Raw genomic sequence first — 16,035 nt, 5'->3', positions numbered from 1 at the left:
TAGTTTATAAAACAAACACACAATGGAATTAGCATATGACCTCCTAAACACATCTGTATAAATAACTAGCCCTCAGGCATTAGCTGTCAAATGGAAATGGCTACAAAGAAATGAACATCCAATCAGTCTTATTTAACTTTGCGAAATGACCAAATAATCTCCTAATCAAATGCTTTGATGATCCGGTCTGGTCTGGATCGGTTCAAGTGGCAGCAACATCAGCATGAGTATCACTGAAGACCCGGTTTAGTATCATGGCTAGTCTAACTCCTCCCTGAACAATTCTCTTCATCACTATTGGCATCCTTGTATCAAAATAATCCTCTGCAAAAGTATATATTTCCGGAAATCAGTTTTCTTATTATCATGGCTAGTCTTACACCAACACTAATCACTATTTCCTATAATGTCTATAACAAACGATCTAATCAATGTCATTAGCCTTCACTCTGTTTTATTTGCATAAGTAGTATGAAAATACTAATAACATTTAAAATTTCGCTAGTCGTTTGGATCTCTAGACGAATAAAGCATGTATAAGTTATTTGCTGTTGTTGGAAGGACATTTCTCGTATGCCATTACCACATTGAAAATGTTTTTTTTTAACATTGACAATCTGATTTAGGTCAATCCTAATCGTTTATCAAGAAACTCAAAACTGAACTGAAACTAGACACAACTCGGTTATATTAATTTTCTTTTGGTTCTTTTGTTTGCGTACAAGATACTTTTTTTTTTTGACTAAGGGCTTTTTTGCGTACAAGAAGATACTTATAAGCAAACAATACATACCTGCTAATGTTTCACCGGATTTCACGTCTTCGTAACCATATTTACAAGCTAACTGTATACTCTCCGAAGCATACCTACGCATACAATAAGAATTATCCTTTTTTTTTTTTTTTTGATAAATGGCTTTAGAATTATCCATTTTATCTATAGTTTTTTTTTGTTTTGGAAATTACATTTCCTGCACCGAACCCAATTTTTTTAGGAATCTATATTTATCAACCTTTATAATTTATAACTTACTTGTGTGGACAAGCGATGAGATCATTGCATTCTGTCCACGAAGCTAGATCGTCATGCCATAATCCCTAATATATAGGATAAATCCATTTATATTTAACCCACTGTATAAAGAAACGATTATATATGAAAATTATAGTAAATTGTAACTGGTTAGTACATTGGTGATGTTCTTCTCAAGATCTTCTTGGAGAAGATCCAAGTCCTTGTCGTAGTATTCTTTTAGAGCCGTGAGAATTATCTCTCTGTCCCATACCTTCACATTTTCTTCATTAGGTAATCTTTTTTCGTAATCAAGTTATTCAAATTTGTAAGAGTAAAAAAGAAGCTAGCTTACATGATGTAAATTTGATTTGTGTCTGTACCAACGTAAATCTATTGTGTTTCCTCCTTCATCACTTGTAAATCCGACATGCATCGGCTTTTATGTAAAGAAAATTTTATAACTGTTACAAACTAAAATATAACTATATATGTGGAATGATGAAATAAACCTGATGAATATCTCCCATGAAATGAGACAAGAACAAAAGGGCTTCAGTCATGTTATCTATGAAATTGAACATGAAGAACATGTAATCAAAATAAAATAATCAGAGAAAAAGAAAAATCAAGCACATCAAGAATGAAAATAATTCTTGAAAGGAAAATTATATGGAATTAATGTGTATATCGTTATTATAAAGTAAATAAATAAAGATAACGTACATCGACGATCAGATGTTCCTTCACCGTAATGCTGAAGCTGAGACGTGAAATTTTGGATTGCTCCATCCACACACATATCCTTTAATCCATGTTGATCATGACAATCCCCTGTGGTATATATACATTATATTTAAAAATCAATTATTTTCACATTTCTTCCGTAAGCTAAAGCGTGAAAGTAAACAGGTTTTTGTTTTTGTAGAACATTAGTATTACAGTTAACTACGGTTCATGTATCATAGAATCAACATGGTTTATGGCTTACTGGAATATTCGTAAGAGCAGGCTTGGTCGGGAGTGTCGATGAAATGGAGAGGGCTGGTCCAACGGTACTTGTACCAATGTCGGATCTGGTCTGGCCACACACATAATGCCGATAAGTCTCCTTTCGCGTAATCTGGTAGTAGATTCTCTACAACATGTGCCGGTCCTGCTTCTAAAAGTTTCTGTTCACACCACATAAACAAACACACAAGGACTTTTGTAAGAACTACCAATTCTCTACCAATAATCTTTAAACTTGGTATGGCTTAACATCCCAATAGTCTTGCTTGTATGCATAATCATCCATATAAAATAATAACCAAAATACTTGATAAAAAACTACTAGATCATCAACTTACTTGAGCAATCCGGCATGTAAGAACATGACCTTCTTTACTCCAACTCTGGACAGGAGAAACAGAACACAAAACCAATACACCAAATACAAGAATCAACTTTGTGGGTGATCTAAAGACCGATGCCATATCTCCAAACTTTCAAATATTGTATAGAATAAGCTCTTCTTGTAGAATAAGAGTGTCTTCTCTATGTTCTCTTCTTTACAACAACTTGATAGAAGTTGCAAACAGAGCATACATACATATTTTAAATATAGAGACAAGAATGGACTTACAAGTTAAGTTAATTACAAGTAACATAATAAAAGACATTGAGTTTGTGTGCAAGCAAGACGTTGCGAGTCTCATACGTTCCTATCGTAAGATTGGCAATAGGAAAGCTAGATATATAACGTTAAGATTAAGAGTCGCTATTTTATCAAATCAAAGCATATTCCTCATCAGTTGTAACATCATCTTCCATGCGTGACATGTATATTTATATTTGCAAAACGTTTACCATCTTTCTTATTTCTTTTACATTATGAAATGAATGTCAGTATGATTATTTCATTCTCTTGTTGACACAACTCAAATCCATTGAACATAATTATCAAAAATTTAGGTCAAGTTAAACATTTTTATTTCTCGGTTCTACTCAATGTTCTAAAAATCGGTTTAGACATCATTTTATCGGCAAATCGAATATGAACGAAACAATTTTTTTCAAACAGGTTTATTAAAAATCGGTTTAGACGTTCAAAAAATCAACCTAAACATCTGTTTAAACAATAATCCTCTATAATCCGCTTAACCACCACCTACCAATTTTTAGAACATTTGTTCTGCAAGTACCAGTTTACAACGACGATCGTTAATTTAATTTATCTTTAGAAACCAAACCGAAGTTAAACCGGAAAAGGAAGAAAACACATTACTGTACCGGTCAAAGTCATCTAGAAACGTTGTCTTGTCTGATTTTAACCGGTCAACAAAGAACAGCTTGAGCTTCTTCTCTATTGAAGAATCATAGTAGCATCACAATACGGTGAAGCTCTCTACTTGAATCGTCTTCTTCTTCTTCCACAGACGTCACACGCTTTTTTCAATCAGGTTCGCATCCTCCTCTCTGCTTCTTCGTCTCTGTTCATTTCTGCATAAAGCTTCGATCTTTGAGTGACCCTGAAGAGCTTTCAAAGAAAGTTATCTCCTTTTCAGCTCGATTCAGCTGTGTCTTCGTTTTGATTCGGAATCTCTAATGATTTTGATTCTGGGTTTCTCTAGAGTATAGCATCTGATTGAAAAGTCAGAAACTTTGTGAATCAGTTTCTCGTTTTTTGATGCAGAATGGTCGACTTGTCTACACTATCTCCTTCGGAGATCACGGTGATGGGATCCGTGTTCTGCGTCTTGCTCTCGATGCACTTCACCATGCAGCTCATATCACAGCACCTCTTCTACTGGAAGAACCCTAAAGAGCAGAAAGCCATTCTCATCATTGTCCTCATGGCTCCTGTTTACGCCATCACCTCCTTTTTGGGCTTGCTTGATGCCAAAGGAAGCAAACCCTTCTTCATGTTCCTAGTCGCCGTTAAAGATTGCTATGAGGCACTTGTAGGTTTGCTTGATTCTTGACTCTTGAGTGTTTCCTTCTCTCTCTATGCCTGTTTCTTGATTTGTTGTTGTTTCAGGTCATTGCTAAGTTCTTGGCGTTGATGTATAGCTACCTCAACATATCCATGAGCGGACAGATCATCCCTGATGAGATTAAAGGGAGAGAGATTCACCACTCGTTTCCAATGACGCTATTCGTTCCTCAGACAACGCATCTGGATCACAGCACGCTGACGCAGCTCAAGCATTGGACGTGGCAGTTCTGTATCATCCGCCCTGTGTGTTCTTTCTTGATGATATCACTGCAGCTTCTCGGGGTTTATCCACCGTGGCTGAGCTGGATCTTCACCGTTGTTCTAAACGTTTCGGTGTACTTGGCTTTGTATTCTTTGGTGAAGTTTTTTCATGTTTTTGCTAAAGAGTTGGAGCCTCATAAGCCGCTTACAAAGTTCATGTGCATTCAAGGGATAGTCTTCTTCTGCTTTTGGCAGGTATATATACACAGTCTCATCTCAATAGACTTAGGATCATCACATTGTTGTTGTTCCTCTTTTGATCTTGAGAAACATGTGTGTTGGTGCAGGGCGTAGTGCTGGAGGTATTGGTGGGGTTGGGGTTAATAAAGTCGCATCACTTCTGGTTGGAGGTGGAGCAGCTTGGGGAAGCTCTGCAGAACGTGCTTGTGGTTCTTGAGATGATTGTGTTCTCCGTTATGCAGCAATACGCTTTCCACGTTGCTCCTTATAGTGGGGAAACCGAAGCTAAGATGAGAATGAACAAGAGAGATTGATTCCTGAAAGAGAAGATTTAGACCAGAGAAGTTTTTTTTTGTTGTTGTTAATGTGAATGTTACTGATTTTCTCTTACGAACAACATGGATAGTGGTTAATAATGTATCTTTTGTTATCTGTTTGCTAGTCTCTAAACATTACAAATGTGACTGATGAAAGCTTGTCACTAAAAGGGAAACAAAACAAATCTCTCTTGACTACCGTTGTGAACTCTTGATCCCTCTTGCTTGTTTCTTTTTATCCCTTTTCTTCATAGTTTTGGTGCTTGACTTGTGTCTCCGGTTCTGTGATACGAGGGCCCATTTCCTGATGTTAATGGGCTGGATTTAGGATGATCTAATGAGTTATTTAACCTAAAACATATTTAGTATATAAGAGACTGAGGGTCTGACTGGTTCAAACGCAGCGGTTGCGGTTGCGGCTGCGGGCGTTTGCGGATGCGGGTGGTTGAGGTTTCTAGCGGTTTTAAGAGATTTGTACGACTGGTTCTGCGGTTAGAAATTGGTGCGTTTGCGGGATACTTATGACTGGTTAACTACCAAATACAGCAGCGGTTAAATAATAAATTAACAATATTTATATTTTATATAATTATAAAAATATCAAAAATCATAATATTATAATAAATATGTAAATTATATTTTCAAAGTTATAGTTTTAAATTTTTTAAATTATAGAAAATATTTTTATTTTAAAATTTTATAATATTAATTAAAATATAATAGATATATTTTAGTATTTTTATAATTCTATTTTAAAAATTTTATTTTTATTTTTATTTTTGTATTTATATATGGTTTTTAAAAAAAAAGAAAAAAAAATTATCCTCCCGCAACCGCCCGCAACCGCAAACGCTAGCTGGAACCAGCTTTTGATTTTAAGAGGTTCGGAGCGGTTTGAAGCGATTTGTAGCGGTTTGTATGATTGTTTCGAAACGCTGTCAACCGCTACCAATCGCAAAAGCTGCGTTTGCGGGTGGTAGCGGGAAAACCAATCAAGCTCTGAGAGAGCAAAAGAGAGAGTTATCAAGTTGTTGATCATTCATGTCATGGGGAGGTTGAGAGACTCCTAGTAAAATCTCTCAAACGTGTTCTCTTTTTATAATCATAAATAACATCACTTGATCTTCTATTCTCGTTATTACTCTATTTACCAGTTCCGATACCTAAAACGTATCAACTTGGTATCAGAGCTCAGTTACGAGCCATGGGATCGATTATTGTTCCAATCTTTTACGGTGAAGATCCAGAGTTGTGGATTGAGTGGGTCGACGCGTTCGTTTCTGCTCACAGCTTCTCTGATTTCGAAACCATACAGTTTGCATACGGGTTCATTGAAGGCGAAGCTCTAGAATGGTATTGTGATGAGATTGCTCGATCTGTGTTCAACAGCTGGGAGGATCTCAAGAAACGGTTGTTCCAGAGATTCCGCAAAAGCGTTGAATTCGCGGGGGAACTAAACCTACAGGATCGTTTGAAGCAGCTAAGTCGTGATATGGATCGTTGGGATGAAGACGAGGCTAAGAAGCAACAGGAAGAAGAGATGATGGTTGCTGGAGATTCGAATCAGATCCTGAGCTCCGTCGAAGGATTTGTGAAGAGTTTCGAGTCGGCTCTGCCTGAGACAGTATCGGGAGAGAAGGATGACCTGATTCTGTACTCAAATCAGCTGATCCCAGAGGTGAAGAACGAAATGTTAATTCTGGACTGTCCAGTGTTGGTGCAAGAGAAGGATGATCCAGAGACTGAAACCCTTGTGTTCGAAGAGGATAACAGCTTAGAGACAGAGATGGATGTTGGTGCCTGCCAAGTGTTCGACCCAATGCCGAAGAGAAGAAAGACAGTGCTTGCAAAGAAGTGGATGTGGAAATTTACAAGGAAGAGGAAGAAGAGAATGAAGTTAGAGCAGCTTGAGAAGAAGTGTGTCAAGTCTAACAAGGAAGAAAGTCATTGTGAGAGTATGAGACAGAGGATGGAGGAGTATGAGATAAAGAGAAATAAGCATCTGATGGAGCAAAAGGAGTTGAGGCAGGGACTTAAGAGAGTTCTGAAGAAGCTAAACAAATGGATGAAACATAAGTTCAAGCAGAAAAGTCACAAGGAATGGATCAAGCTAGATGGTGTCGTGATGAAGATTAGGAAGTTGCTAGCTGCCACGAAGGAAAGAAAAGCAAAATGGCAGAATCTCTACACGAGTCTTGTGTCCAACAAAAAGTGGCTGATGAGATTCAAAAAAAGGAGGAAAGTGATAATGAAGATAGCCAATGGGATGAGAAAGAAGCTCAAACACAATCACAAGAAGCAAAAGAAAGAGATTAAGAGTAGGTTTTCTGGTAACTATATCACTGCTTTTTGGAACTCAAAACGTGAACTGTGGGTAAAGAAGTTCAGCGGCTTGTTTATGAGAAAGCTCTGTAAGATGGTCTACTTGGAGGGCAGAAAATGGCTGAAACGAAATGGTTTTGGGAAGCTGTATTGGGGGCTGAGGCTAGTTTCTACTGAGAGGAGGGAAGTCTTGAGGGTTAACTGTGTACCTGAGGGAAAGCTTAACTCGTTTGTTAAGCTAGCATGGATGAAGTTCTTGGAATGGAAGAGGTATAAGCAAAAGCAGCGTAGGCATGACAAGGCAGACCAAATGCGACAGTTATCCAACCTTGGCATCAATGCGATGGTTCAGGTAACAATGATATTTGAGTTGGCAGTAGTAGAGAAGAAGTCTCTCATCAGTAGTAGAAAAGTTAGGTTTCGAAAGAAGCACATGAAGAAAGAGCTGTCCTTTGAATTATTACTGTCATCGGTTCGTAATACTTATAATAGAAAAGAGATCGTGGAGGGTGCTATGTGTAGGCCAGGTACTGTAACCAGGTATTTTGTAACATGGCGTGAAGTAGACAAAGGCCAAAATGTGGAGCTTATTTGGAAAGTCTTCATATGGTTTGAGACTTGGGATTACATCAAAGCTAACGGAAAGGAGCAGGAAGAAAACATAAGAATTCAGGTGCCACAGTTTGTACATTTCGTTGCAGAGTTATCTGTTCCCTCAGTCATTCAGTGGAAGGAGATCTGTATAAGGGTATACATGAACCAAGAGCTGCAAAAACAAATAGGCAGGGGATATGGGCTTAACTGGATGGGAATTAGGACTGTTTTGAAGCCCTATGAAGCTGTTTGCTGGAAATTTCAAGAGCGTGAATCCTTGACTCTAGCTTCAGGTCATGCTGCTACAAAGGAGATGTTCCACTTTCTGAAACCACCTGAGTTTTCTATCTTCAAGGAGGGGAAGGGGCAAGAACTTGAACAAGACAACAAAACTCAGGACTCTCCTGGTAGTACTCTGTTTATTCCAGTTTCCCTAGTAACTGATAATGACAGTTCGTGGAACTCAAGATGGGACGTTACGAGTCAAGCTCTTATGGCATTTGGTTCAAACGAGAGGGAGGCAAGTAGTTGGACTCAGGTTGCTGCGATTGATTTTGATTGGGATCCAGGCGGGACAAGCTTAGAGAAAGTTCATGAAGCACTACTAATTATGGCAGGTTGCTTACTTGCGATGGAACAAAGGATTTTTCTAAAGTTGAGTGTAACAAGGATGAAAAGAAGCCTTGAAGCTGATCTGGTGGAAGAATTTGAGATGGGGAGGTCTTCTGTAATGGGAATGAAGCTTCCACTTGTTAGGGAGAAAACTTTGCAACTCACAGTGGACCATTTCCATCCTCATGTGGCTCTAGTTTATGTTGAGTTGTTGTTCCACTTCACAAGACCACCAGAGGTACGTCTAGTTTCTGTTGAGGCATTGTTCCACTATACAAGACCACCTGAGATACATCAAGTGACAGTGGAAGAGGGTTGGAGCAGAGAGGGAGAATGTTATGACCAAGTGAAAATAGGACGATCAAGTGGGTGGTTCAGAGAAAACTTGCATCATCTCCAACCTTGAGGACAAGGTTAAATTGAAAGGGCGGAGTAATGATACGAGGGCCCATTTCCTGATGTTAATGGGCTGGATTTAGGATGATCTAATGAGTTATTTAACCTAAAACATATTTAGTATATAAGAGACTGAGAGAGCAAAAGAGAGAGTTATCAAGTTGTTGATCATTCATGTCATGGGGAGGTTGAGAGACTCCTAGTAAAATCTCTCAAACGTGTTCTCTTTTTATAATCATAAATAACATCACTTGATCTTCTATTCTCGTTATTACTCTATTTACCAGTTCCGATACCTAAAACGTATCAACTTGGTATCAGAGCTCAGTTACGAGCCATGGGATCGATTATTGTTCCAATCTTTTACGGTGAAGATCCAGAGTTGTGGATTGAGTGGGTCGACGCGTTCGTTTCTGCTCACAGCTTCTCTGATTTCGAAACCATACAGTTTGCATACGGGTTCATTGAAGGCGAAGCTCTAGAATGGTATTGTGATGAGATTGCTCGATCTGTGTTCAACAGCTGGGAGGATCTCAAGAAACGGTTGTTCCAGAGATTCCGCAAAAGCGTTGAATTCGCGGGGGAACTAAACCTACAGGATCGTTTGAAGCAGCTAAGTCGTGATATGGATCGTTGGGATGAAGACGAGGCTAAGAAGCAACAGGAAGAAGAGATGATGGTTGCTGGAGATTCGAATCAGATCCTGAGCTCCGTCGAAGGATTTGTGAAGAGTTTCGAGTCGGCTCTGCCTGAGACAGTATCGGGAGAGAAGGATGACCTGATTCTGTACTCAAATCAGCTGATCCCAGAGGTGAAGAACGAAATGTTAATTCTGGACTGTCCAGTGTTGGTGCAAGAGAAGGATGATCCAGAGACTGAAACCCTTGTGTTCGAAGAGGATAACAGCTTAGAGACAGAGATGGATGTTGGTGCCTGCCAAGTGTTCGACCCAATGCCGAAGAGAAGAAAGACAGTGCTTGCAAAGAAGTGGATGTGGAAATTTACAAGGAAGAGGAAGAAGAGAATGAAGTTAGAGCAGCTTGAGAAGAAGTGTGTCAAGTCTAACAAGGAAGAAAGTCATTGTGAGAGTATGAGACAGAGGATGGAGGAGTATGAGATAAAGAGAAATAAGCATCTGATGGAGCAAAAGGAGTTGAGGCAGGGACTTAAGAGAGTTCTGAAGAAGCTAAACAAATGGATGAAACATAAGTTCAAGCAGAAAAGTCACAAGGAATGGATCAAGCTAGATGGTGTCGTGATGAAGATTAGGAAGTTGCTAGCTGCCACGAAGGAAAGAAAAGCAAAATGGCAGAATCTCTACACGAGTCTTGTGTCCAACAAAAAGTGGCTGATGAGATTCAAAAAAAGGAGGAAAGTGATAATGAAGATAGCCAATGGGATGAGAAAGAAGCTCAAACACAATCACAAGAAGCAAAAGAAAGAGATTAAGAGTAGGTTTTCTGGTAACTATATCACTGCTTTTTGGAACTCAAAACGTGAACTGTGGGTAAAGAAGTTCAGCGGCTTGTTTATGAGAAAGCTCTGTAAGATGGTCTACTTGGAGGGCAGAAAATGGCTGAAACGAAATGGTTTTGGGAAGCTGTATTGGGGGCTGAGGCTAGTTTCTACTGAGAGGAGGGAAGTCTTGAGGGTTAACTGTGTACCTGAGGGAAAGCTTAACTCGTTTGTTAAGCTAGCATGGATGAAGTTCTTGGAATGGAAGAGGTATAAGCAAAAGCAGCGTAGGCATGACAAGGCAGACCAAATGCGACAGTTATCCAACCTTGGCATCAATGCGATGGTTCAGGTAACAATGATATTTGAGTTGGCAGTAGTAGAGAAGAAGTCTCTCATCAGTAGTAGAAAAGTTAGGTTTCGAAAGAAGCACATGAAGAAAGAGCTGTCCTTTGAATTATTACTGTCATCGGTTCGTAATACTTATAATAGAAAAGAGATCGTGGAGGGTGCTATGTGTAGGCCAGGTACTGTAACCAGGTATTTTGTAACATGGCGTGAAGTAGACAAAGGCCAAAATGTGGAGCTTATTTGGAAAGTCTTCATATGGTTTGAGACTTGGGATTACATCAAAGCTAACGGAAAGGAGCAGGAAGAAAACATAAGAATTCAGGTGCCACAGTTTGTACATTTCGTTGCAGAGTTATCTGTTCCCTCAGTCATTCAGTGGAAGGAGATCTGTATAAGGGTATACATGAACCAAGAGCTGCAAAAACAAATAGGCAGGGGATATGGGCTTAACTGGATGGGAATTAGGACTGTTTTGAAGCCCTATGAAGCTGTTTGCTGGAAATTTCAAGAGCGTGAATCCTTGACTCTAGCTTCAGGTCATGCTGCTACAAAGGAGATGTTCCACTTTCTGAAACCACCTGAGTTTTCTATCTTCAAGGAGGGGAAGGGGCAAGAACTTGAACAAGACAACAAAACTCAGGACTCTCCTGGTAGTACTCTGTTTATTCCAGTTTCCCTAGTAACTGATAATGACAGTTCGTGGAACTCAAGATGGGACGTTACGAGTCAAGCTCTTATGGCATTTGGTTCAAACGAGAGGGAGGCAAGTAGTTGGACTCAGGTTGCTGCGATTGATTTTGATTGGGATCCAGGCGGGACAAGCTTAGAGAAAGTTCATGAAGCACTACTAATTATGGCAGGTTGCTTACTTGCGATGGAACAAAGGATTTTTCTAAAGTTGAGTGTAACAAGGATGAAAAGAAGCCTTGAAGCTGATCTGGTGGAAGAATTTGAGATGGGGAGGTCTTCTGTAATGGGAATGAAGCTTCCACTTGTTAGGGAGAAAACTTTGCAACTCACAGTGGACCATTTCCATCCTCATGTGGCTCTAGTTTATGTTGAGTTGTTGTTCCACTTCACAAGACCACCAGAGGTACGTCTAGTTTCTGTTGAGGCATTGTTCCACTATACAAGACCACCTGAGATACATCAAGTGACAGTGGAAGAGGGTTGGAGCAGAGAGGGAGAATGTTATGACCAAGTGAAAATAGGACGATCAAGTGGGTGGTTCAGAGAAAACTTGCATCATCTCCAACCTTGAGGACAAGGTTAAATTGAAAGGGCGGAGTAATGATACGAGGGCCCATTTCCTGATGTTAATGGGCTGGATTTAGGATGATCTAATGAGTTATTTAACCTAAAACATATTTAGTATATAAGAGACTGAGAGAGCAAAAGAGAGAGTTATCAAGTTGTTGATCATTCATGTCATGGGGAGGTTGAGAGACTCCTAGTAAAATCTCTCAAACGTGTTCTCTTTTTATAATCATAAATAACATCACTTGATCTTCTATTCTCGTTATTACTCTATTTACCAGTTCCGATACCTAAAACGTATCAACTTGGTATCAGAGCTCAGTTACGAGCCATGGGATCGATTATTGTTCCAATCTTTTACGGTGAAGATCCAGAGTTGTGGATTGAGTGGGTCGACGCGTTCGTTTCTGCTCACAGCTTCTCTGATTTCGAAACCATACAGTTTGCATACGGGTTCATTGAAGGCGAAGCTCTAGAATGGTATTGTGATGAGATTGCTCGATCTGTGTTCAACAGCTGGGAGGATCTCAAGAAACGGTTGTTCCAGAGATTCCGCAAAAGCGTTGAATTCGCGGGGGAACTAAACCTACAGGATCGTTTGAAGCAGCTAAGTCGTGATATGGATCGTTGGGATGAAGACGAGGCTAAGAAGCAACAGGAAGAAGAGATGATGGTTGCTGGAGATTCGAATCAGATCCTGAGCTCCGTCGAAGGATTTGTGAAGAGTTTCGAGTCGGCTCTGCCTGAGACAGTATCGGGAGAGAAGGATGACCTGATTCTGTACTCAAATCAGCTGATCCCAGAGGTGAAGAACGAAATGTTAATTCTGGACTGTCCAGTGTTGGTGCAAGAGAAGGATGATCCAGAGACTGAAACCCTTGTGTTCGAAGAGGATAACAGCTTAGAGACAGAGATGGATGTTGGTGCCTGCCAAGTGTTCGACCCAATGCCGAAGAGAAGAAAGACAGTGCTTGCAAAGAAGTGGATGTGGAAATTTACAAGGAAGAGGAAGAAGAGAATGAAGTTAGAGCAGCTTGAGAAGAAGTGTGTCAAGTCTAACAAGGAAGAAAGTCATTGTGAGAGTATGAGACAGAGGATGGAGGAGTATGAGATAAAGAGAAATAAGCATCTGATGGAGCAAAAGGAGTTGAGGCAGGGACTTAAGAGAGTTCTGAAGAAGCTAAACAAATGGATGAAACATAAGTTCAAGCAGAAAAGTCACAAGGAATGGATCAAGCTAGATGGTGTCGTGATGAAGATTAGGAAGTTGCTAGCTGCCACGAAGGAAAGAAAAGCAAAATGGCAGAATCTCTACACGAGTCTTGTGTCCAACAAAAAGTGGCTGATGAGATTCAAAAAAAGGAGGAAAGTGATAATGAAGATAGCCAATGGGATGAGAAAGAAGCTCAAACACAATCACAAGAAGCAAAAGAAAGAGATTAAGAGTAGGTTTTCTGGTAACTATATCACTGCTTTTTGGAACTCAAAACGTGAACTGTGGGTAAAGAAGTTCAGCGGCTTGTTTATGAGAAAGCTCTGTAAGATGGTCTACTTGGAGGGCAGAAAATGGCTGAAACGAAATGGTTTTGGGAAGCTGTATTGGGGGCTGAGGCTAGTTTCTACTGAGAGGAGGGAAGTCTTGAGGGTTAACTGTGTACCTGAGGGAAAGCTTAACTCGTTTATTTTTATTTTTATTTTTGTATTTATATATGGTTTTTAAAAAAAAAGAAAAAAAAATTATCCTCCCGCAACCGCCCGCAACCGCAAACGCTAGCTGGAACCAGCTTTTGATTTTAAGAGGTTCGGAGCGGTTTGAAGCGATTTGTAGCGGTTTGTATGATTGTTTCGAAACGCTGTCAACCGCTACCAATCGCAAAAGCTGCGTTTGCGGGTGGTAGCGGGAAAACCAATCAAGCTCTGAGAGAGCAAAAGAGAGAGTTATCAAGTTGTTGATCATTCATGTCATGGGGAGGTTGAGAGACTCCTAGTAAAATCTCTCAAACGTGTTCTCTTTTTATAATCATAAATAACATCACTTGATCTTCTATTCTCGTTATTACTCTATTTACCAGTTCCGATACCTAAAACGTATCATTCTGCTTCGAGGGTTTGGATTTCCTCACAGGCAGAGGCTGTGATGTGGAGGCTTTGGCCGTGGAACCATCGGATTCTGTTGGCTGAGTCTTTTCCCTGCGAACAGGCTCATCCTCTTCACGAGATATCTCGCTTGTCGTCACTGTCACTTTAACCTCTCCAGTATCATACATTGTAATTCCTTTTGATTCACAAGGAAACACACTGCAAATATCAGAACATGCATGCTAAGGCAAAAGCATTCAATGGAGACAAAAAAAAAACTCAACACTGCAACTTCTAGATTCTAATACATCAGTTCTCATGTTACAGAGACAAAACTATCAACCATTGCGTGACATAGCACTCTCTTTCACAAACCAATATGAAATGTCTTCACACTGAAAACTAAATGATAAAAAGTTACCAGAAGTTGAAGCATCAGGCTCTGCTTCTCCATCTTCATTTTCATTTTCCTCACCATGACCAGCGATCATCATCTCTTCCAATTTCCTCTGCAAAGCTCAGGACACAAGATTTCAAAGCAAAGCAAGTGAAGAAGAAGATGCCAGAGAAACTGGACTTTTATTTGGGCTTTAGATTCGGCCCATTATAGGCGATATTAATATCTTTTGAAAACTTAGCTAATTTAGTTAAGACAAAGTTATGCCATTAACTAATTTTAGATAATTACCAAAACTGCTTGTGACTCTCATTCTAACATAACAAAATAAACCTCCCAAGCCCCAACAAAACCTCCTCGTACTCAGACAGAATATGACAATGATGATGATCATCATTCAAAAGCATTGAAAAGAAAGAAAGAAAAATCACAAAAATAATAACTGTACATATTTTTTTTCCTTTCAAAAAAGAGTAAAAAATGAATGATTTATTCTCAAATTCGTTCAAGAGGAACCAGGCTCAGTTCGGGGATGTTGAAGCAGGTCAAGAAACGATGAACCTCGACAAGTTTTTCGAGGACGTCGAGAATGTGAAAGATGACATGAAAGGAGTCGAGACTCTTTACAAGAAGCTTCAGGACTCGAACGAAGAGTGCAAGACGGTGCACAATGCCAAGAAGGTTAAGGAGCTACGAGCTAAGATGGACGCTGACGTAGGTCAGGTCCTTAAGAGAGTCAAAATCATTAAGCAGAAGCTAGAAGCCTTAGAGAAAGCCAACGCTAATAGCCGTAATGTCCCGGGTTGTGGACCCGGTTCATCTACGGATAGGACTCGGTCCTCGGTGGTTAGTGGTCTTGGGAAGAAGCTCAAGGACTTGATGGATAGTTTCCAAAGCCTACGTGCACGGATGAATGATGAGTATAAAGAAACCGTAGAGCGCAGGTATTCCTATTTTTAGGTTTCTTGTATTGCAAGCTATTGCTATGTTTGTTTCTTGGATCACAAGGATATATAACTATTCAATGTAGAATATATATAATAAGACTCCTTGCCCAATATATAAGTGATTGGACAATTTTCCGCTTTTGAACTATATATATTTTAGCTAGACTCATTATTAATAATAACTACGTCGGAATGGATGTAGGTATTTCACAATAACAGGAGAACAAGCAGACGAGCAAACAATAGATAACTTGATTGCAAGCGGTGAGAGTGAAAACTTTCTCCAAAAAGCGATTCAAGAGCAAGGAAGAGGTCAAATCATGGACACTATATCTGAGATCCAAGAAAGACATGATGCTGTGAAGGAGATTGAGAAGAATTTACTTGAGTTGCACCAGGTTTTCTTGGACATGGCGGCTCTAGTGGAAGCGCAAGGGCAACAGCTGAACAATATAGAGAGTCATGTGGCTAAGGCGAGCTCGTTTGTAAGAAGAGGGACTGATCAACTCCAAGACGCGAGGGAGTACCAAAAGAGCTCGAGAAAATGGACTTGTTACGCTATTATTCTCTTCATCGTTGTGTTTATCCTCCTCCTTATTCCTGCTCTTCCCCATATTATGCTCATGTTGAAATGAAATTTCTAGAGGATATGATTTTGTAGAAAAAGTTTTGAAACACTGGATCGTTATTACTTTTATGACATCCTGAATTTTTCTATATATTATCTCCATCTTTAGTTATGTATCTTACCTATGAGGATGGTTCTAGGTATTTCATATATGCAAGAATATATATATTTAGCTTATATTTATTATCCCCACGAGCAACAACTTCGAGGTGAAGACTATAACAAGCTCAATTATTGTGATTCGTGTTTA

General features: G+C 39.5%; 3 protein-coding genes across 3 annotated transcripts; 2 read left to right on the top strand and 1 right to left on the bottom strand.

Annotated features, from left to right (window-relative positions):
- On the bottom strand, positions 1 to 2,597 carry LOC106362134 (endonuclease 1). The gene is made up of 9 exons (XM_013801966.3): positions 2,362 to 2,597; positions 2,004 to 2,184; positions 1,739 to 1,846; positions 1,525 to 1,580; positions 1,368 to 1,451; positions 1,191 to 1,286; positions 1,034 to 1,098; positions 794 to 867; positions 1 to 324 (listed from the first exon to the last, which is right to left on the bottom strand). Exons 1-9 carry the CDS (start codon positions 2,485 to 2,487, stop codon positions 203 to 205), a joined length of 912 nt encoding a protein of 303 aa, XP_013657420.1. The 5' UTR covers positions 2,488 to 2,597; the 3' UTR covers positions 1 to 202.
- Positions 2,598 to 3,304: 707 nt separating this feature from the next.
- On the top strand, positions 3,305 to 4,864 carry LOC106362135 (transmembrane protein 184C). Its single transcript, XM_013801967.3, has 4 exons — positions 3,305 to 3,453; positions 3,687 to 3,954; positions 4,032 to 4,445; positions 4,538 to 4,864. Exons 2-4 carry the CDS (start codon positions 3,688 to 3,690, stop codon positions 4,742 to 4,744), a joined length of 888 nt encoding a protein of 295 aa, XP_013657421.2. The 5' UTR covers positions 3,305 to 3,453; position 3,687; the 3' UTR covers positions 4,745 to 4,864.
- A 9,721-nt stretch (positions 4,865 to 14,585) lies between these two features.
- LOC106360222 (syntaxin-125) lies at positions 14,586 to 16,003 on the top strand. Its single transcript, XM_013799808.3, has 2 exons — positions 14,586 to 15,154; positions 15,360 to 16,003. The coding sequence occupies exons 1-2, from the start codon at positions 14,691 to 14,693 to the stop codon at positions 15,790 to 15,792; spliced, it is 897 nt and encodes a 298-aa protein (XP_013655262.1). The 5' UTR covers positions 14,586 to 14,690; the 3' UTR covers positions 15,793 to 16,003.
- Positions 16,004 to 16,035: the final 32 nt, after the last annotated feature.

The sequence above is a fragment of the Brassica napus genome, chromosome A8 (genome assembly GCF_020379485.1).
Source record: "Brassica napus cultivar Da-Ae chromosome A8, Da-Ae, whole genome shotgun sequence".
In the NCBI taxonomy this organism is placed as follows: Eukaryota; Viridiplantae; Streptophyta; class Magnoliopsida; order Brassicales; family Brassicaceae; genus Brassica; species Brassica napus.
Note: the sequence above shows the minus strand (reverse complement) of the source record. Positions and strands in the feature narration are given on the sequence as shown.

Bases quoted from the DNA above. Each gene is read 5' to 3' on its own strand.
- LOC106362134 (XM_013801966.3), bottom strand. From the start codon at position 2,487: ATGGCATCGGTCTTTAGATCACCCACAAAGTTGATTCTTGTATTTGGT. The intron at 1,099-1,190 runs GTACTAACCAGT...CCTATATATTAG, and splicing joins TTGAGAAGAACATCACCAAT to GGATTATGGCATGACGATCT. The intron at 325-793 runs GTATGTATTGTT...ATACTTTTGCAG, and splicing joins ATCCGGTGAAACATTAGCAG to AGGATTATTTTGATACAAGG.
- LOC106362135 (XM_013801967.3), top strand. From the start codon at position 3,688: ATGGTCGACTTGTCTACACTATCTCCTTCGGAGATCACGGTGATGGGA. The intron at 3,955-4,031 runs GTAGGTTTGCTT...TTGTTGTTTCAG, and splicing joins AAGATTGCTATGAGGCACTT to GTCATTGCTAAGTTCTTGGC. The intron at 4,446-4,537 runs GTATATATACAC...GTGTTGGTGCAG, and splicing joins TCTTCTTCTGCTTTTGGCAG to GGCGTAGTGCTGGAGGTATT.
- LOC106360222 (XM_013799808.3), top strand. From the start codon at position 14,691: ATGAATGATTTATTCTCAAATTCGTTCAAGAGGAACCAGGCTCAGTTC. The intron at 15,155-15,359 runs GTATTCCTATTT...GAATGGATGTAG, and splicing joins AAAGAAACCGTAGAGCGCAG to GTATTTCACAATAACAGGAG.